Here is a 22,589-nt window from a genome sequence, read left to right as displayed (position 1 = left end):
ATCCAGTATGTAGCAGATGGCTGGTTCAGTCATTGAAGCCTCTGCAGGCCACACAGAAGACCAAGAACCATTAAAACACAGACAGGGCACACAGACGAGCACAGAGTCAGTCATTCAAACACAAGACGAGTGCAGAGGAAGAAGGGAGTAAAATATATAATTCTAAACTAGTTGGTTCGAGCACTGAATGCTGATTGGCTAACAACCGTGGTATATCCAACTGTATGCTACGGGTATGACAAAACATTTATTTTTACTGCTCTAATTACATTGGTAACCAGTTTATAATAGCAATAAGGCACCTCAGGGGTTTGTGGTATAAGGCCAATATACCACGGCTAAGAGGTGTATCCAAGCACTCTGCGTTGCGTCGTGTGTAAGAACAGCCCTTAGCCTGTTGTAAATTGGCCATATATCACACCTCGTCGTGCCTTATTGCTGAAATAAACACAGTCAGTAGAACAGGTGCATGGATACTGAACTAGATGAACAGGTGCATGGATAATGAACTAGAAGAACAGGTGCATGGATACTGAACTAGAAGAACAGGTGCATGGATACTGAACTAGTAGAACAGGTGCATGGATACTGAACTAGAAGAACAGGTGCATGGATACTGAACTAGTAGAACAGGTGCATGGATAATGAACTAGTAGAACAGGTGCATGGATAATGAACTAGAAGAACAGGTGCATGGATACTGAACTAGAAGAACAGGTGCATGGATACTGAACTAGAAGAACAGGTGCATGGATACTGAACTAGAAGAACAGGTGCATGGATACTGAACTAGTAGAACAGGTGCATGGATACTGAACTAGAAGAACAGGTGCATGGATACTGAACTAGAAGAACAGGTGCATGGATACTGAACTAGTAGAACAGGTGCATGGATACTGAACTAGAAGAACAGGTGCATGGATACTGAACTAGTAGAACAGGTGCATGGATACTGAACTAGAAGAACAGGTGCATGGATACTGAACTAGTAGAACAGGTGCATGGATACTGAACTAGAAGAACAGGTGCATGGATACTGAACTAGTAGAACAGGTGCATGGATACTGAACTAGATGAACAGGTGCATGGATACTGAACTAGAAGAACAGGTGCATGGATACTGAACTAGATGAACAGGTGCATGGATACTGAACTAGAAGAACAGGTGCATGGATACTGAACTAGAAGAACAGGTGCATGGATACTGAACTAGATGAACAGGTGCATGGATACTGAACTAGAAGGGAGAATAGGGTAGTACTGAACGCAGGGCTATACCCCAACGCAGGTGGGCATTTTAGTAGAGTACTCTAAAGTAAGAAACAGACACCCTGTCATCGCGAAGACAAAACGACCCTGTAGACAACTGTCTTCCTGTCAGCGCTCTCTCTCTATCTCTCTCCCCCTCTCTCCCTCTTTGTGGTTTGTGTCTGTGGAACTCAGTATGTAGTTCAGTGGTTTCTACAGAAGCTGTGTCGTGACAAATTGAGCCTTTGGTGGTGTAACTGCTTTTTTTGGGGGGGGGGGGCATTTAGTTGTGCCCATCTGGTGATCATCTACACATCTGCATCAAGGACAAATTCACTATTGAGTCCACACACTACTCAGGAGCAACATTGTCTCACAATAATCACTCACCACTTCCACTTCAGTTCTCATTCACCAACAGGTGTTACTGTCTCTCATCTGTCTGTGACTCTCTGTCTTTCTGGTAACTTTGAAATGAACTAGGCTTTCATGTTCTACACAGACGCAAAAATAGGTGTAGAAACGTAGCTACTCAATCACCCACACGAACAGATAGCACAGAGCAATAGAGCTCCTGGAACCTTCTCTCTCTCCTGACCAGGGGGAGGACACTTTTCATACCCAGGGTAGAGCGCCTCTGGGTCACAGGAGGTTGGTGATGGGAGGACGGTTCATAATAATGGATGGAATGGAGTGAATGGAATGGTATCAAACACTTGGAAACCATGGAAACTGTGCATTTGATGTGTTTGATACCATTCCATTCAGTAGTGGTGTGGGGTAAAATCACTGGGGAAGCTAAGCCAGAAAAAAAGGTGTGAGGGAAAATTGTATTGTCTGAAGAGATACCCTTGAATTGTACACAGCATCTCCTCTCACTTTATCTTGGTTCGTGCCATTATAATCAATGGCCAGTAAGGAGAATTAAGTAAAACCACAAGTCCAAATCCCTATCTCCATCCATGGCTAATTTAGGAAAGGGACAATTTTAGGTAGCTAGCTAGCTACTGGAGAACAACAACACAAAACGAGTTTCTGTTAGTGACGTATGCTCTTGATGCGATGTGATTGGAGTGAAGACAATCTGGCTTCCCTTGAGACTTTTTTGGGTGCATTCACAGGTGAGCTTTTTTTTATCAAGGGAGGCCAAATGCTCGCTGTCTTCCCTTGCCCTCAATGATACGGGCGTACTATTTTTAGACCAGACAGCATCAGATATATGGCCTACACGTACAGAGACAGAGGGGCGCTGTTTTGCTCGCTCGGATGCCTTCTCTGGTGAGATACATTCAGCCTCTTGTGAATTGAAATACTTTTTTGGAGTAGCCTGGCTTCCCTTGGCATCCATGAACACACACCACTGATTCTATTTATTCCGTACCAGTCATTACTATGAGCCCGTCCTCCCAAATTAAGGCGCCACCAGCCACCTGTGCTCTGGGTATGAAACTAGGTGAAGGAGGTGACGGTGGGAGAGTAAAAATCTAGGGCGTTGGACAGAAAATAATCCACTGTAGTACAGGAATCTTACTATCTGGCCACACTAAAACGTACAGAAGTCAAAACTTCCTAACCAAACAGACACTTTAACGAACTTGCCCTAACCTTAACCTTGACACTAAATTCAGGTCAAACACCTCCGTTTTGATGGTATTGCCATTTCTGTCCATTCCACCATGGCTAGTAGGTGACTCCCATGGTACAGCTGGATTGGTACTTACCTGCAGAAGACACAAGCTTCAGCATCACCACAACACCTATCCTCCATGGAGCAGTCATTCTCCCTTTTTTCCTCTCTTTCCCTCTGAGAAAACAAGTGATGATCTCTCTCTTTCTGTCCTGGGGTGAATGATGGCGGTGGCTCTAGAGGGCTCTCTTGGTTAATCTCTTTCTAGCCCTCCCTCCCTCTCTCTTTCGCTCTCTCGCACACTCTCTATCGCTGATGACAGGAAGAGGCTGCACTGACACCAATATCTCTGCCCCTCTCTCTCTCTCTCTCTTTCCATCATTCTCTCCATCTCTCTAAGCATCTTCTTCCTTCCTAAACATATCTACTTGTCTTTGTCTTTCTTGGTTTTCCCCCTCTCTTCATGTCACTTCCTTTCTCAAACCATCATTCTCTGACAGGTAGCCTAGCGGTTAAGAGCGTTGAGCCAATAACTGAAAGGTTGCTGGTTTGAATCCTGCAGCCAACTAGGTGAAAAAATAAGTCTGTGCTCTTGAGTAAGGCACTTAACCCTAATTGCGCCTGTAAATTGCTCTGGATAAGAGAGTCTAATAAAAGACTAAAATGTAAATGTATCTATCCCCTTATCTCTTAGGATTTGTTAATCCAGAGTGTAGGTTCACTAGGCTGACTCTCCATTTGTTACAGTTGTCATGCTTTAACAACAGACTGTCTATGAATCTAAAAATCAGAGAAGAGAAATTACATTAGTTCAAAGGCCATGGTCTCTGCTCTTTTACGGTGTCATGAGTAATTTTCTAAAGAAACTGATTGCTTCCTCCAGCAATAGTAAAGAATAATGTAAGCATTACTGTGCTTATTGGCACAACCTGATGGTTAGACCTGCAGGAGCCTAGATTTGGCTCATGTTGTTACAGCCCACAGGGCACGTCAAAAAGACGCGTAATCTCCCCCACCACGGCAAAGTGCCAGCTCCAGTATTGTGGACAGTGAGCAAGGATATCAAATTATCATCACGTTTCAAAGCTATGCTTCAGAATAAATTGCACTCTATAGGGTGTACCATTGATATCAACAGGTGACATTATCTTAGCAGTTAAATGCATCTTTACTCATCTGGAGCTCATCTTTCTACAATGAGTTTCCAAGTCTGACATTTCTCAGTTTCCAAGTTGCCTATATGTTATGGTGGCTGTGGTGTAATGATGCCCTTGTGAAATGCCTCATTACCACAAGACAACTTCATCTTGACCTTGGACTCTGGTAGGCCAAGCTGTCCTATCCTGTGTATGACTAGAGTATTTCAGTATTTCCTCATCCCTGGTTTTATATATTATTGACCAGGATGGAGGTTTGTGGACTCGTCAATAGGCTTAATTAAGGTGAAGAAGGGGGTAAATAGCATGGGGAAGCCTTTTGACATCCCTGTGGGAAATGCTCCCTGGCATCATCTGATGATGGAAGGTGGATTGCTACTGGTCTGAATGACGAGGGAAAATGCTCTTCAAATGTGATATGATGATAGTGAAGAGAGAGGGAGAGAGAGAGATGAAGTAGACCTGGGCATACACCTGCTTTCAAAACTAATAAGATGTTATTTGTTCTTTACTTTTTGTATATCGAGAAAACTGTATCATTGTTATTACAACGAGGCAACTTCCTCGACCAAAAATACCTAATACAGAATGTGCCACTGGTAATCTTCAGTGCAACATTGTATTCAACTGTACTGTAACTCCACAGCTGTTATCTTAATATATATAAATATATATATATACAGTTGAAGTCGGTAGTTTACATACACCTTAGCCAAATACAATTAAACTCAGTTTTTCACAATTCCTGACATTTAATCCTCGTAGAAATTCCCTGTCTTAGGTCAGTTAGGATCACCACTTTATTTTAAGAATGTGAAATGTCAGAATAATAGTAGAGAGAATGATTTATTTCAGCTTTTATTTCTTTCATCACATTCCCAGTGGGTCAGAAGTTCACATACACTCAATTAGTATTTGGTAGCATTGCCTTTAAATTGTTTAACTTGGGTCAAACGTTTTGGGTAGCCTTCCACAAGCATCCCACAATAAGTTGGGTGAATTTTGGCCCATTCCTCCTGACAGAGCTGGTGTAACTGAATCAGGTTTGTAGGCCTCCTTGCTCGCACACGCTTTTTCAGTTCTGCCCATTCATTTTCTTTGGAAGTATGCTTGGGGTCATTGTCCATTTGGAAGACCAATTTGCGACCAAGCTTTAATTTCCTGACTGATGTCTTGAGACGTTGCATCAATATATCCTGATAATTTTCCTCCCTCATGATGCAATCTATTTTGTGAAGTACACCAGTCCCTCCTGCAGCAAAGCACCCCCACAACATGATGCTACCACCCCCTTGTTTCAGGGTTGGGATGGTATTCTTCGGCTTGCAAGCCTCCCCCTTTTTCCTCCAAACATAATGATGGTCATTATGGCCAAACAGTTCTATTTTTGTTTCATCAGACCAGAGGACATTTCTCCAAAAAGTACAATCTTTGTCCCCGTGTGCAGTTGCAACCCATAGTCTGGCTTTTTTATGATGGTTTTGGAGCGGCGGCTTCTTCCTTGCTGAGCGGCCTTTTGGGTTATGTCTATATAGGACTATATAGCATGATGTTTCCACCCCCATGCTTCACTGTAGGTATGGTGTTCTTTGGATGCAACTCAGCATTTTTTGTCCTCCAAACACGACGAGTTGATTTTTTTACCAAAAAGTTATATTTTGGTTTCATCTGATCATATGACATTCCCCCAATCTTCTTCTGGATCATGCAAATGCTCTCTAGCAAACTTCAGATGGGCCTGGACATGTACTGGCTTAAGCAGGGGGACACGTCTGGCACTGCAGGATTTGAGTCCCTGGCGGCGTAGTGTGTTACTGATGGTAGGCTTTGTTACTTTGGTCCCAGCTCTCTGCAGGTCATTCACTAGGTCCCCCCGTGTGGTTCTGGGATTTTTGCTCACCGTTCTTGTGATCATTGTGACCCCACGGGGTGAGATCTTGTGTGGAGCCCCAGATCGAGGGAGATTATCAGTGGTCTTGTATGTCTTCCATTTCCTAATAATTGCTCCCACAGTTGATTTCTTCAAACCAAGCTGCTTACCTATTGCAGATTCAGTCTTCCCAGCCTGGTGCAGGTCTACAATTTTGTTTCTGGTGTCCTTTGACAGCTCTTTGGTCTTGGCCATAGTGGAGTTTGGAGTGTGACTGTTTGAGGTTGTGGACAGGTGTCTTTTATACTGATAACAAGTTCAAACAGGTGCCATTAATACAGGTAACGAGTGGAGGACAGAGGAGCCTCTTAAAGAAGAAGTTACAGGTCTGTGAGAGCCAGAAATCTTGCTTGCTTGTAGGTGACCAAATACTAATTTTCCACCATAATTTGCTAAATAAATCATTAAAAATCCTACAATGTGATTTTCTAATTTTGTCTCTCATAGTTGAAGTGTACCTATGGTGAAAATTACAGGCCTCTCTCATCTTTTTAAGTGAGAGAACATGAACAATTGGTGGCTGACTAAATACTTATTTGCCCTACTGTAGATACTTTTGTACCCGTTTCCTCCAGCATCTTCACAAGGCCCTTTGCTGTTGTTCTGGGATTGATTTGCACTTTTCTTATCAAAGTACGTTCATCTCTAGGAGACAGAACGCGTCTCCTTCCTGAGCGGTATAATGGCTGCGTGGTCCCATGGTGTTCATACTTACGTACTATTGTTTGTACAGATGAACATGGTACCTTCAGGCATTTGGAAATTGCTCCCAAGGATGAACCAGACTTGTGGAGGTGTCCAATTTTTTTCTAAGGTCTTTATTTTATTTAGATTTTCCCATGAGGTCAAGAAAAGAGGCACTGAGTTTGAAGGTATGCCTTGCAATACATCCACAGGTACACCTCCAATTGACTCAAATGATGTAAATTAGCCTATCAGAAGCTTCTAAATTCATGCCAAAGTTTTCTGGAATTTTCCAAGCTGTTTAAAAGCACAGTCAACTTAAACTTTTGACCCACTGGAATTGTGATGCAGTGAATTATAAGTTAAATCCTCCTGTCTCAGCCTCCAGTATTTATGCTGCAGTAGTTTGTGTCGGGGGGCTGGGGTCAGTTTGTTATATCTGGAGTACTTCTCCTGTCCTATTCGGTGTCCTGTGTGAATCTAAGTGTGCGTTCTCTAATTCTCTCCTTCTCTCTTTCTTTCTCTCTCTCGGAGGACCTGAGCCCTAGGACCATGCCCCAGGACTACCTGACATGATGACTCCTTGCTGTCCCCAGTCCACCTGGCCATGTTGCTGTTCCAGTTTCAACTGACCTGAGCCCTAGGACCATGCCCCAGGACTACCTGACATGATGACTCCTTGCTGTCCCCAGTCCACCTGGCCATGCTGCTGCTCCAGTTTCAACTTCCACCTGACTGTGCTGCTGCTCCAGTTTCAACTGTTCTGCCTTATTATTATTCGACCATGCTGGTCATTTATGAACATTTGAACATCTTGGCCATGTTCTGTTATAATCTCCACCCGGCACAGCCAGAAGAGGACTGGCCACCCCACATAGCCTGGTTCCTCTCTAGGTTTCTTCCTAGGTATTGGCCTTTCTAGGGAGTTTTTCCTAGCCACCGTGCTTCTACACCTGCATTGCTTGCTGTTTGGGATTTTAGGCTGGGTTTCTGTACAGCACTTTGAGATATCAGCTGATGTACGAAGGGCTATATAAATAAATTTGATTTGATTTGATTTGAAATAATCTGTCTGTAAACAATTGTTGGAAGAATTACTTGTGTCATGCACAAAATCCTAACCGACTTGCCAAAACTATAGTTTGTTAGCAAGAAATTTGTGGAGTGGTTGAAGAACAAGTTTTAATTACTCCAACCTAAGTGTATGTAAACTTCTGACATAAACTGTAAATAAATATATATATATATATATATATATATATATATATATATATATATATATATATTAGCATTAGCACAATGACTCAAAGTCTATGGTATCTACTATAGATAAATATATATAGTAGATACCATAGACTTAAATATATATAGTAGATACCATAGACTTCGAGTCATTGTGCTAACGCTAGTAAGCATTGGTTCACATTGTTTACCTCTAACTTCCTTCATACTGGATGCAGAGAAATAAACATGGTATCCATGAGTCAGTAGATAAAGGGCTTCATCTGACTCTGGGTCAGTAGATAAAGGGCTTCATCTGACTCTGGGTCAGTAGATAAAGGGCTTCATCTGACTCTGGGTCAGTAGATAAAGGGCTTCATCTGACTCTGGGGAAGTAGATAAAGGGCTTCATCTGACTCTGGGTCAGTAGATAAAGGGCTTCATCTGACTCTGGGTCAGTAGATAAAGGGCTTCATCTGACTCTGGGGAAGTAGATAAAGGGCTTCATCTGACTCTGGGTCAGTAGATAAAGGGCTTCACCTGACTCTGGGTCAGTAGATAAAGGGCTTCATCTGACTCTGGGTCAGTAGATAAAGGGCTTCATCTGACTCTGGGTCAGTAGATAAAGGGCTTCATCTGACTCTGGGTCAGTAGATAAAGGGCTTCATCTGACTCTGGGTCAGTAGATAAAGGGCTTCATCTGACTCTGGGTCAGTAGATAAAGGGCTTCATCTGACTCTGGGTCAGTAGATAAAGGGCTTCATCTGACTCTGGGTCAGTAGATAAAGGGCTTCATCTGACTCTGGGTCAGTAGATAAAGGGCTTCATCTGACTCTGGGTCAGTAGATAAAGGGCTTCATCTGACTCTGGGTCAGTAGATAAAGGGCTTCATCTGACTCTGGGTCAGTAGATAAAGGGCTTCATCTGACTCTGGGGAAGTAGATAAAGGGCTTCATCTGACTCTGGGGAAGTAGATAAAGGGCTTCATCTGACTCTGGGTCAGTAGATAAAGGGCTTCATCTGACTCTGGGTCAGTAGATAAAGGGCTTCATCTGACTCTGGGTCAGTAGATAAAGGGCTTCATCTGATTCTGGGTCAGTAGATAAAGGGCTTCATCTGACTCTGGGTCAGTAGATAAAGGGCTTCATCTGACTCTGGGTCAGTAGATAAAGGGCTTCATCTGACTCTGGGTCAGTAGATAAAGGGCTTCATCTGACTCTGGGGAAGTAGATAAAGGGCTTCATCTGACTCTGGGTCAGTAGATAAAGGGCTTCATCTGACTCTGGGTCAGTAGATAAAGGGCTTCATCTGACTCTGGGTCAGTAGATAAAGGGCTTCATCTGACTCTGGGTCAGTAGAGAAAGGGCTTCATCTGACTCTGGGTCAGTAGATAAAGGGCTTCATCTGATTCTGGGTCAGTAGATAAAGGGCTTCATCTGACTCTGGGTCAGTAGATAAAGGGCTTCATCTGACTCTGGGTCAGTAGATAAAGGGCTTCATCTGACTCTGGGTCAGTAGATAAAGGGCTTCATCTGACTCTGGGGAAGTAGATAAAGGGCTTCATCTGACTCTGGGTCAGTAGATAAAGGGCTTCATCTGACTCTGGGTCAGTAGATAAAGGGCTTCATCTGACTCTGGGTCAGTAGAGAAAGGGCTTCATCTGACTCTGGGTCAGTAGATAAAGGGCTTCATCTGATTCTGGGTCAGTAGATAAAGGGCTTCATCTGACTCTGGGTCAGTAGATAAAGGGCTTCATCTGACTCTGGGTCAGTAGATAAAGGGCTTCATCTGACTCTGGGTCAGTAGATAAAGGGCTTCATCTGACTCTGGGGAAGTAGATAAAGGGCTTCATCTGACTCTGGGTCAGTAGATAAAGGGCTTCATCTGACTCTGGGTCAGTAGATAAAGGGCTTCATCTGACTCTGGGTCAGTAGAGAAAGGGCTTCATCTGACTCTGGGTCAGTAGATAAAGGGCTTCATCTGATTCTGGGTCAGTAGATAAAGGGCTTCATCTGACTCTGGGTCAGTAGATAAAGGGCTGATCCTGAAGTATCCCTTTAAGACACATGTATTGACTGTTTTTACAGCTTTCTTATTTAAAGAATGTAGAATGATCATAATGTACTGCTCGAACTACCAATAAAGAAAATGGTGAATTATTAGTGAATTTACATGTATGAATATGAAATTATTCCATTAGCACAATTACATTTTGGACGTAAAATGTATTTTTCTTTATCCTTTAACCCAGCAGCACATTCTCCCATAATAAACAAAAGTCACCAATAATATTTATCAATAATAAACGTACAAATATCTTTCAATAATTTCTTTACATGTAGGAAATGTTCAAATCAATGCAAAACTGTTTCTGGATGCTCATCACAAAAAGTACAGTTAAGCAATAAGTCACAAGGGGGTGTGGTATATGGCCAATATACCACGGCTAAGGGATGTTCTTATCCAGTGCCTGGATACATACAGCCCTTAGCCATGGTATATTGGCAATATACCACAAACCCCCGAGGTGCCTTATTTCTATTATAAACTGGTTACCAACGTAATTAGAGCAGTAAAAATAAATGTTTTGCCATACCCGTGGAAAACGGGTATAGCTGTCAGCCAATCGGTATTCAGTGCTCGAACCACCCAGTTCATAATGAATGTAATATGCTGTTATCTGTAGCCCCACAGCTGTTCAACGTCAACGAATCCCCACTCATGTGATTATTCTGGGCGGTACTTAAACTCTTGATCACATGACCGTTGTCGCTTTTTCCTGGTGCAGGAATCATCCGTGGTATGTGACGATCCAGACACTCAACGAAGACCAATTTAATCAGCGCCAACTAAACCAAAAAAGAGAAAACAACACTGAAGGAAAAGGGCACATTTCTGAAGATTTGTTTCGTGAGGCTTCTAGCTTGCGGCAGCAGAGAGAGCACAAGCCGTGAGCGTACGTTGTTGCAAGTAAAGCTCGCTTACTGTCCTTCGTTCCTGTCGCTGGACCGTGTGCATGTTTTGATTCGCCCCTTGCCTTGGCAAACAATTTAACAAAAATATGACACAACAACATAGCCGCAAGCAACCTTTGTCCATTGCATTCATCGCGCTTTTAGGTGAGTATGTTGATGCTGGATGGACGCAGTAAATACAACACCATACATATAGAAATTGTAGCTCATACACCATAATTCGGTATTCAACCTATTTTTACCTTGCATGATGGTTAAACATGGTTCTACGTTTTCCAGATGACTTGCATTTCTGCTTTAGATTGTGTATTACAGGTCGATGCGAGACCAGACAGAGTTGTTTTTCTTGCTTAGTGGCTGGTTGACAGCTCGATCGGTAGGTCAAGAGGTGCAGGTGGGCTGTTGTGCAATGGGACCCTCACGTGATATCAAAAGCGCTGTGCCTAGTGTTAAAAACAACAGGCTATGTTTTTTTTCATTTATTGATGACATTGCACTAATTTGTTTTGTTTACTCGCTGCTTGTTTCTTGGCAAGTAACCTTTTTAGCTTTGGGCTAGAAGCTGGTGGTCACGTACTGAGTAGCCCAAGGCTTAACCAAAGGCCAGCAGATGGTGCTATTGGGTCGTTTCATTTTACCGTTCAAAGGGAATCCATGCAGCTGGCTCATTGATGGGTTCATACATAACATTTTTCATCCAGGCTGCAAATGTGTTGATTTCCTCAACTTCATTTAATCAAATCAAATCAAATTTATTTATATAGCCCTTCGTACATCAGCTGATATCTCAAAGTGCTGTACAGAAACCCAGCCTAAAACCCCAAACAGCAAGCAATGCAGGTGTAGAAGCATTTAATGTCGAAGGTGGGGGGGGGGGAAATGACAGTATGCCTGCTTTCTTTATGGAACACCCTTTTTCACCACCATGTTAGATTAGCTGAAGGGATTTTCCAAGAGTGGGAAAAACCAGTCAATCCCCGCCTGATGCCTGGGAAGCGAGTGCATCCATCACGACCAGCACACAGCATGAAACCAAAGCATAAATGGCGACACACAATGATCCCACCCTCACCTCTGATTGGAGGACTTCAAACATTTTACACTGTACATTTTGTGTATATAATTATTCCAACACATCAATTCCACTCTTCAGACTTCCACAGATCAACTAATCTTTCCCAATTAAACATAATTCTACCATGTCCTCTCCCAATACATCCCTCCATTCTCCCATGGTGTCTCACGGGGGACTTGAACCTCCCCATCTGCAACACTTCTGCCGAAATTGCCTCCGAAGATATCATTGTACTCTGGTAAAATGTTTATTTCCTATTGACTGCCTGTGGTCCTTCAACTCCCCCAGGAATACAACTTGCAGGTGTAACTGACTCTGATAATATGGCATAATAACCATTGTTGGACCTGACTCCAAAAACAAGCCACCGATGGACTAGAAGGGATCCTCTATTGATTGCTGCCTTAGGGTGACGCACCAGTCTGACTTGAATACCCCATAAACTGAGCCTTCTTTTTGTCATGAGAATTTTAAATAAAAGTATATCAGTCTGCTGTTAGCAGAGTTGCCAACAACCGGATGCATCCGGTTTTCAGGAATACAGCTAATTCAACTTAGCTACCTTTTGTGATGATAAACCATCTGTGGGAACTCGCTCAGGCGTTTATTTGACACTTTCTACGTTTGGTTACCCTTGGTCTGAACACTGTATGCAATGTCAGGAAGTAGTATTAGCCACCATAGCATAGTGGTGGAAAATGGTGTTTCATAAAGTATGCATATCCCCCACCCCACCTTCTTGCCATTAAATCAAGTTAAGGAGGAAATTGATGCCTTTGCAGCCTGAATGGAGAATGTTTTATGCACGAACCGGTCCACAAGCATTTTGTTACACCCGCAATAACATCTGCTATGTATGTGACCAAAAACATTTGATTTGAAGGGATACGAGTGTATAGCCAGTTGCATGGATTCCCTTTGGATGTTCAGATGAAATGACTCCATAGCACCATCTGCTGGCCTTTGGGCTAGGCCAAGGCAAGCTATTAGACATCGATCACATTTGCACAGCATGTCTTTGTGATATTCTCCTTGTAGGACAAACTGGGCCTAAATGTCAAGATATCAGGGAGTGTGATAGTTGAACAGATGAGCGAGCAGAAGGCGTAAACCGATGATACAGGGGAACTGAGTGTGACAAACCCTGACGAAGTCTGTTAAAACGCCGTGGTTTGATCATGAAGATGTATAATCAACTTCAATTGTCCTTCAGAGTTGCTGAATATTTGACATTTCAGGTTTCCTCATATTCATACACCTTGGTTCCAAATCAAATATGTGTCACGCGCCAAATACTACGTGTGGACTTTATCGTGAAATGCTTGCTTAAGAGCCCTTCCCAACAATGTAAAGTTAATATATTTGTTTAACACAAGGAATAAAATACACAAGAATGGTGCTATATACAGGGAGTACTAGATTTTTGTGCAGTGGTATGAGGTAGATATGTATATGAAGGCATGGTAAGGTGACTAGGCAACAACATTTAATAAGAATAGTGGTAAAATAAAGAGTAATAGTGTTTGTCGGTGTGGATGTTTTTATGCATGTGTGTGTGTGGTCCTCTGTAGCTCATTTTGTAGAGAATGGTGTTTTGCGACGGCCAGGGTAGTGGGTTCGATTCCCGGAAGTACCCATCCATAAAATGTATGCACGCATGCCTGCAAGTAGTCCGTCATTGTAAATAAGTATTTGTTCTTAACTGACTTGCCTAGTTAAATATAGATGTGTGTATTTAATTTTTTATAGATATAGAGGTCCTGGATGGCAGGGAGCTCGACCCCCTAGTGATGTACTTGGCTGTCCGCACCACCCTCTGCAGCATTATGCAGTTGAGGGCGGTGCATTCACCATACCAAGCGGTGAAGAAGCCAGTCAAGATGCTCTCGATGGTGCAACTGTAACTTTTTGAGGAGCCTCCTTAGAGGGAAAAGAAGCTGTCATGATCTCTTTACGACTGTCTGGGTGTGTGTGGAGCATGTTAAGTCCTTAGTGATGTGGATGCCAAGGAAGCTCTCGCCCCGATCCACTACAGCCCCATGGATGGGTATGCTGTCCCCTCTTTCACCTGTAGTCCACGTTCGGGGAGAGGGTGGTTTTCCTGGCACCAAACTGCCAAGTGTCTGACCTCCTTGTAGGCTGTCTCATCGCTGTCGTTGATCAGGCCTACCACCGTTGTTTCGTCAAAGCAAGGCACTCACTAGTATTTTTAATCTGCACAGGCCGGTAAGACAGACATCAGCTGAAGACGATGTAATTGACACCAGTAGTGGCGTCTCCTCGGAAGACACGTGAGACTAGGATTGTAGAAATGAGCAGACCTGCTTCTTCATTCCAATGGTTCTTTTGTGGTGTGACCCACTAAAGCTTTTGGAATTAGTGGACAGCCACATCAATGGAATCAGCAGGTTTTGTTGTTGACACAACCCTGTCTGCCATCACATAAAAGGATTTGGCCATAACATTACTCCAAAGTTACTGACCTACACAGTGGTTGCATTGCTATAGTCTCAAATGGCTCCTCAGCTCTTCGCCTTCATCTGCACTTATCTAATATCTTATCTACCCCACATGATGGTTGAAAGCAACAGTATGGTGGTGAATGCGTACAGAGGTTGCTTGTCAACTTCTTTCACGTCTGTGCAGATCCAGGAAAGGAGGTGAGGAGAGGAGGCCTCTTAAACTATTGAGAAGACTTTTACCAGCCTCCAGCTAACGATCGAACAGTGCTGTGTCTGTCTATCCATCTGTGGTTGTCTCGTCACTACAGCGGTCACGTTGCATCAGAGCTTTGCTGCCACTGACGCTCCGCCCACGGCTGCCCCTCAAACAACGGCTCCGCCTCCTGCGCCCCCGGCCCGGCCCGAGAGGGGCAACTACACTGTAACCAACGGCAATGGGACCGCCTGTCTGATGGCCCGCATGGGACTGCAGCTCAATGTCAGCTTCAGCTCTGCCTCTCTCAATAAGGTACACACACACAGACTTGCACATACTTTGAAGCCCAGCACCTCAGACACAGTCTTGTTTTATTAACCTTGTGGGAGGCACACAATTAATTCCCATTCAAAATCCTATTATTCTTAACCCTAAACCCCCTAGGAATAGCCTTTTTTCCTTTGTGTGGACCAGGAAAATGTCTCCAGTTGGTCAAATGTTTGTTCACTATTTTTGTGGAGACTTCTGGTCCCTACAATTATAGTTAAACATGTCCACACACTGCCCTGTGTCTTCTTGTCCTGTGTGTGCGCAGACTGTGCTAGAGGTGGTGAACCTGCAGCCCAACCTGACTAAGAGCTCAGGGTCATGTGACTTGGACAGCGCCACCCTACTGCTGAAGGATGACGAGAGGGCAACCAGCCTCACCCTCGTCTTCTCCCTGGTCAGAACTCTTGTTTGACATTTTTTGTTTCTCTTTACTGTTCTGTGTCTGCCACTTAGTGCTCTCTTGCTCTTTATCTTCATTTCTTCTTGCATCCATTAATACATTAGTACATGCAGTAAGGTTTTCTTCTGTATCAGTAGTAGAAGGCTTTTGGCACTAACACCTGACTGCCACAAGATGGAGCCTCATGAACAAGCTGAGGACAGGCACTCGTGAACTATTGTTTCAGTCCTGTGTGTGGTGTCACTGGTTCTCTTGTGTCTGCAGAATGCCACGTCCAGTAAGTACCACCTCAGTGGAGTGACCCTGTTGGCAGCCTGGCCGGACATGCATGGTGAGTCTGGATCCAACAATCACCTGATCTAGTGAATAGTACCTGCATATAATGAATCTCTGTCCTCATACAACCCCAATCTGCAGTGTTGAAACCCCTCTATAATCCTCCTTTTGCCACACTCTTCCATCCCATCATTATTTTAATGTCTCTTTCCATCCTTACTTTATCCTGTTTCACATCCCAACCATTTACCCTCCCCCCCGAGCTGACAAGGTAAAAAAAACTGTGGTTCTGCCCCTGAGCAAGTCAGTTAACCCACTCTTCCCCAGGCGCCGATAACGTGGATGTCAATTTAAGGCAGCACCCCCCCGCACCTCTGATTCATAGGGGTTGGGTTAAATGCGGAAGACCTATTTCAGTAGAATGTATCCCCCTTTCCTTTCCCTCGATCTTCCCTTTCTTACCCCACCCATAACATCTCTCTCTCCCTGTCGTCCCTCCAGTGCCCTTCTCAGCCAGTAACCGTAGTCTGGACTACCTGCGTGGTACCCTGGGGCGTAGTTACATGTGTCGTGAGGAGCAGACTCTGGCTGTGACTGTCAACTTCTCTCTCAACACCTTCCAGCTGCAGGTGCAGCCCTTTGGCCTCAAAGGGGACCAGTTTGGAGCAGGTACTGTGGGTTACCACTTCATGTGGTACTATTTCAGTATGGGACTGTGGGTTACCACTTCATGTGGTACTATTTCAGTATGGGACTGTGGGTTACCACTTCATGTGGTACTATTTCAGTATGGGACTGTGGGTTACCACTTCATGTGGTACTATTTCAGTATGGGACTGTGGGTTACCACTTCATGTGGTACTATTTCAGTATGGGACTGTGGGTTACCACTTCATGTGGTACTATTTCAGTATGGGACTGTGGGTTACCACTTCATGTGGTACTATTTCAGTATGGGACTGTGGGTTACCACTTCATGTGGTACTATTTCAGTATGGGACTGTGGGTTACCACTTCATGTGGTACTATTTCATGAGGGGTTTGTTATCAACAATAATACATTCTGGTGATTATCATTCCATCGCCTGCTCTTCGGTGTCTATAATTCCCGCTCTCTCACGGTCTCTCACTCTCCCCCTCCAGCGGAGGAGTGTCAGCTGGATGAGGATGACATGTTGATCCCCATCATCGTGGGCGCTGCGCTGGCTGGCCTGGTCCTTGTCGTTCTCGTGGCCTACCTCATCGGCAGGAAGAGGAGCCACGCTGGCTATCAGACCATCTAAAATCACTTCCTACCAAGAGCCAGAGAGCACAAGCCCACCCCATTTTACCCTCCAGCTACTAACCATCACCTGGATTGACTGAACCTCACTGCGACCCTTAAACTGAACTTTCCCCAATTAGAATCATTGCTGCCCCATACTCCCCTCTGAACTCTCACTAGCCCCACGTTGGGTATCCATGGGGTTGATATGCGCTTTCAGGACTGAACTGCTCCTTTGTATGAAAAAAAAAAAAAAAGTGGGAATCTGCTGAGATTTGTATTTACATAACGAAACACTCTTGACAGTAGAGCTTTTCACTGATCCACCTATACTCGAGACCTGATCCAGAATTCGAAATAATGTCACGGGTTGAATCTGAACAGATTATCACGGGTAGGCCTACATGTAACTTTAATTTACCTGTCCGGAAGAGCCCGTACAGATCCAAACGCGACTGCTACAGTAGAGAGAAATGGAGAATTTATGCTGCTGCTCTTTATGCTGCTGCCACGAGAGTGGCGTTTGTTGATGTTGGCCAGTCATAAGTTAACAAGGCTACAATAGGCTAGTCATAGAGCCTTCCTGCGTGGCAAAAGTTAGGAGATATATAATTACAAGTTAAAGGAGAGGGATGGGCTACAACGACAATAGTCTGGAGTTGTAAGTGTAGGATGAGAAAGCGTAAGCACTGAAGCCTCAGTTAGCCTAGCTCGCTAATATCAGCTAGCTTAATTAGCTTCTCCCGGTTTGATACAGTCAAGCCCGGTACTACGTAATCATATTTGATAAATCATTTAGCTATGGCAGCTATTGGTTAGTTGCTGTCATCTCTCCCTCACTCGCTCACAGTACGGCCCCTCCCTCACCTGCTGGAGCGGCCCCTCCCTCACCTGCTGGAGCGGCCCCTCCCTCACCTGCTGGAGCGGCCCCTCCCTCACCTGCTGGAGCGGCCCCTCCCTCACCTGCTGGAGCGGCACCTCCCTCACCTGCTGGAGCGGCACCTCCCTCACCTGCTGGAGCGGCACCTCCCTCACCTGCTGGAGCGGCACCTCCCTCACGCGTTTTTATCGGCTTTAAAAAAGTATTTTCTGTTGCTTCCCTCACTCGGATCGGGGCTGGATCTGACCAGGTCTATACGGAACGGGTCTAGCTGTCTCTGGGTTCGTTCGGAATGCATCTCTGACTAAATTCAAAACTTGTATTTATACATATCGGGTTCGAGTAGGGAAAGCCCAGGTCCATTTTGGAACAGGTCCAGCTTTTTGGACCCATGAAGACCTCTACTTGAGAGACACCATCACTCAACATGGTGGGGGGTGGGGTGGAGTTCTCATATAACCATATGCTGAATAATAATCCACACTCTGCTATTTGTAGCCTAGGGTTTCATATCATGCATTACATTTACTGGTGTTTAATAACAGGATTTCTGAGGGATTGTTTGTGTACAACCATTGCTGCTGCCGTTTTAATGGCTACTTCTCTGTTTTGGTTGGTGGCCATTTTGACAGTCACAACATAATAGGAGGCCGTTGTTACTCCTGTGTAAAGGGAATATTATGACTGTCGCTGGTTGCTCCAACTAAACTGGTTGCTCCAACTAAACTTAAGGTTTTCAACATCATTAAACATAATACATTTTAATTCTGAATATAATATGAAGTTGATGCAAGTCTCCCCTAACCCGAGTTTGAGGGTCAGATATTTTTGCATCCACCTAATGGGTAAGGCTATGATTTGGGGCTGGGAAATCTGATCCTAGATCTGTGGTTAGGGGCTAAGCTAGGTACCAGCGGCAGTTTTCAGAATGGTGGTGTTTCTTAATCCATTTCTTAGGGGTCCCCTAGTTGGACATAATTTTTTTTGTGCACCTTCTTGGGTTCCTCTTGGACTGGGTTGAGGAACAAGGGTAAAGGTCATTTGACGGTGAAGCAGTTGAGGTCTGCATACCACTGCTTATAGGTACATGTATTAAACAGCGCTTCATGGTCAATCCGACATCTGCATTGGCTGTGCAGCATTTACGGTGATACGGCCTCTGCAGAAGTCAGGGCATTCATACTTGTTGTGCTTCCTGAAGCAAAGCAGAGCTGTTAAGGAAGTGACGCTATACGGAGTCCTCCCCATTATTACAACATTTTGAGAGGCATGTGCTTGATTTGGCCTCTGCATGCCTCGAGGCTCCGCAATTGGTTCACACCCTCCATACGAAGCCTCTGATCACATTTGCTGACTAAGCATAAATTGGATTTAAGATGGTGATTATTTTTTTTCTTTTCTGGGGGGGGAGATGTACTGATGGTACGTCCAGTGATACACTAAGGGGAGGGTTGTTACAGTTTAATTTTATGGTGCTTACAAATGGCTGAACACTAACTCAAAATGCACCTGTGTAACTTGGGACACTTTTTAGTGAATAGTCACATTTTATTAGGTGGTTTTCTCAAGTTACAATTCCAGATATTATTGTTTAAATTGTTCTGTTGGAGTTACTGCCAAAAGAACAGCAACATTTTTAGGGAGGACATAATTTCTCCACCCCCAAATAATGTTAAGCCAAATGGAATATGTGCCTCCCCACTTACAAGAAGGATGGGATCTATGCTAATGTTCTAGATTTGCACACTCTAATCTGAAGGATGGGCTCTATGCTAAGGTTCTAGAGTTACTCGCACTCTTAATCTGTCTCAAATGACACCCTATTCCCCATGTAGTGCATATCTTAGTTGGGTGTCATTAGAGTCATAGCCTTTTGTCTCTACACAGCGTTACCATAGAACAATGAGCCATATTTCACCAGATGTATACATGGCTGTGGTCTATCTTGGTTTAGTTATAAAGATCTTTGGTGTCGTTCTGAGATCTTGCCTTGCCTGTTGAAAGATCAGAGGATGCATTATTTGGAGTAATGAAACTGCATTTTTGTTCCACCCCTCTTCTAGAAGTGTTAACATCCATAGGTAGTAATTGAAAATGGCTTTAAGAATGTTTTAATTGTTTTCTTAAGTGTAGTGGTCAATAAAATAAGCTGAAGGAATGAGGTGTGTGTGTCTTAATTTGTCGGTCTGGCGTTTGCCAACACCTTTTGCTCTATTCTAGAGGACTTGTATTTGGGAACCAATGCTTGGAGAACAAAGCAGGGCTGTAATTGTAATATAGATTGGGGGGGGGGGGTGTCACATTTCTAAGGTCTTTGAAATCCAAGTTAACAAACATCACCGACCATTTCGAATTCCACGGTACCTTCTCCGCTGTGAAATCTGGTTTCCGAGCTGGTCATGGGTGCACCTCAGCCACACTCAAGGTCCTAAATGGAAAAAAAACTGCCATCGATAAGCGACAATACTGTGCATCTGTATTCATTGACCTGGCCAAGGCTTTCGACTCTGTCAGTCACCACATTCTTATCGGCAGACGCAACAGCGTTGGTTTCTCAAATGACTGCCTCGCCTGGTTCACCAACTACTTATCTGACCGAGTTCAGTGTGTCAAATCGGAGGGCCTGTTGTCCGGACCTCTGTCAGTCTCTATGGGGGTGCCACAGGGTTCAATTCTCGGGCTGATTCTCTTCCCTGTATACATCAATGTTGTCGTTCTTGCTGCTGGTGATTCTCTGATCCACCTCTATGCAGATGACACCATTCTCTATACTTCTGGCCCTTCTTTGGACACTGTAGCCTCCAACTCCTCTTAAATGCAAGTATAACTAAATGGATGCTCTTCAACCTATCGCTGCCCGCACGTCCAGCATCAATACTCTGGACGGTTCTGACCTAGAGTATGTGGACAACTACCAATACCTAGGTGTCTGGTTAGACTGTAAACTCTCCTTCCAGGCCCACATTAAGCATCTCCAATCCAAAATTAAATCTAGAATTGGCTTCCTATATCGCAAAAGTAGCATCCTTCACTCATGCTGCCGATCATACCCTCGTAAAACTGACTATCCTACTGATCTTCGATGCCATTTACAAAATAGCCTCCAACACTCTACTCAACAAATTGGATGCAGTCTATCAGTGTCATCCTTTTTGTCACCAAAGCCCCATATACTACCAACCACTGTGACCTGTACACGCTCGTTGGCTGGCCCTCGTTTCATACTTGTCGCCAAACCCACTGGCTCCAGGTCATCTACAAGTCTTTGCTAGGTAAAGCCCTGCCTTATCTCAGTTCACTGGTCAACATAGCAGGACTTACCCGCAGCACGCGCTCCAGCAGGTATATTTCACTGGTCACCCCCAAAGCCAATTTTAAGCACCAGCTGGGCAATGCAGAGCTGACCACCTGGCTGAAAGGTCACTTTGATTTCACCAGTCCCCAAAGGTAAAAACACATTTTGATGCTGGTGGGGAATATAATCGTCAAAGAAATCTTGTGGGAAATAATGTCAATGCCAGTGGTCCAGTTCGCACTTATCATTGATGGGACACAGGATATATCAGGAGTCCATATGTTTGATGGTACACAGGATATATCAGGAGTCAATATGTTTGACTCTAGATGCAGATCTACAACCAATGGAACAATTCCTGGGGCTCTACGACGTGTCATCAACGGCAGGGCAAAATCTAGCCAAGATGGCATGTGATGTGATGATTCGTCTAGGCCTTCCTCTGTCCCAACTTCGAGGACAAACCTATGACGGTGCCAAAAACATGGCTGGATGATTGCAGGGGGTGCAAGACATTTTAAGGAAAGAACAACCGCTGGCTATGTATTGTCACTGTGATCCACACTTTGTGAACCTAGTTACACAGGCTGCCTGTGTAGCCTCTCCACTAGGAAGAGATTCAATGGGTCTGGTGCATGAATTGGGGGGGCTTCTTTAATCAATCTGGCAAGTTCAAGGTGATTTTCCAGGAAATCGCAAAATCAAAGCATTGTTTGTTGAAACCTTGTTGAAACCTCTGTCCCACCAGGTGGACTGTTCGCACCCCTGCCATCCGCTCAGTTCTCAGCCAATAGGAGTCAGTGCTGACAGCCCTTGAAGAAATGGCATCACGCAGCTCATCTGACACTTCAACTAAGGCTAATAGTCTTCATGGAACATTTCTAAAAGGGAACACTGTGCTCGGCCTTGTAATGGCTGAAGACCTGATGGGGGATTTGGAGTGTCTGAACACCTCCCTGCAGCTTAGGAAACAGACCGTTTCAGGCATGTTGGAGGCTGTGGACCATGTCAAAACAAGCATGCAGGACAAGCGAACGGAGGAGCACTTTGATGTCTTGTTCACAAAAGCAACTGCTGTGGCAACAAAGTTGGACCTACAACCTATTCAGATGCTTCATATCCGCAAACCTACAAAGCGTTACACCGGTCAGGCTGCAGCCCATATCCATCCAGATGCCCAGTCTTTGTACAGAGCCCAATTCTACAACACCTTGGACACAGTGAATACTCAATTCATAGAGAGTTTGATCAAGCTGGATTCCACAAGCTGCAGCAGCTTGAACGTGGGCTGCTACGCTGAGACATGGACAAGGTGGTAGACCAGTATCCTGAATTGAATTCAAGACTACTGCAGGTGTAGCTGGCCACATTTGGGGCTAATTACACATATCAAATGAGCTCAGATGTTGCTAGCATTATTGGGGAAATGGTGCCAGAGGTGAGTGGTCTCTTCAGTCAGTTGGAAGCTTTAGTAAGGCTTCTTCTGGTCATCCCTGCCTCCTCTGTAGAGGCTGAGAGGAGTTTTAGTGCCCTGAGGAGGCTGAAGACATGGCTTAGATCATCCATGAA

General features: G+C 44.4%; 2 protein-coding genes across 4 annotated transcripts in view; one reads left to right on the top strand and one right to left on the bottom strand.

The window, feature by feature from the left end:
- The window catches only part of LOC109870499 (high affinity immunoglobulin epsilon receptor subunit gamma-like), a 4,824-nt gene extending 1,636 nt beyond the window's left edge, over positions 1-3,188 (bottom strand). Inside the window, exons 1-2 of the mRNA XM_020461024.2 lie at positions 2,970-3,188; positions 1-41 (exon numbers count right to left, since the gene is read on the bottom strand). The exon at positions 1-41 is cut by the window's left edge and continues 54 nt beyond it. Coding sequence (XP_020316613.1) covers positions 1-41; positions 2,970-3,027 — 99 coding nt within the window. The 5' untranslated portion in view covers positions 3,028-3,188. The remainder of the gene's footprint in view (positions 42-2,969) is intronic.
- A 7,413-nt stretch (positions 3,189-10,601) lies between these two features.
- LOC109870481 (lysosome-associated membrane glycoprotein 1-like) lies at positions 10,602-19,883 on the top strand. 3 transcript variants are annotated; one of them, XM_020461003.2, is made up of 6 exons: positions 10,602-10,986; positions 14,688-14,887; positions 15,171-15,299; positions 15,570-15,636; positions 16,083-16,250; positions 16,725-19,883. In XM_020461003.2, the coding sequence occupies exons 1-6, from the start codon at positions 10,929-10,931 to the stop codon at positions 16,862-16,864; spliced, it is 762 nt and encodes a 253-aa protein (XP_020316592.1). In that variant the 5' UTR covers positions 10,602-10,928; the 3' UTR covers positions 16,865-19,883. The 3 variants fall into 3 exon arrangements, with proteins under 3 accessions (XP_020316592.1, XP_031656259.1, XP_031656254.1); XM_031800399.1 differs by having other exon boundaries at positions 10,606-10,823; XM_031800394.1 differs by having other exon boundaries at positions 10,606-10,986; positions 14,564-14,887.
- The last annotated feature ends 2,706 nt before the right edge of the window (positions 19,884-22,589 follow it).

The sequence above is a fragment of the Oncorhynchus kisutch genome, linkage group LG2 (genome assembly GCF_002021735.2).
Source record: "Oncorhynchus kisutch isolate 150728-3 linkage group LG2, Okis_V2, whole genome shotgun sequence".
NCBI classification, from domain to species: Eukaryota; Metazoa; Chordata; class Actinopteri; order Salmoniformes; family Salmonidae; genus Oncorhynchus; species Oncorhynchus kisutch.
This window is presented reverse-complemented; position numbering and strand designations above follow the sequence as displayed.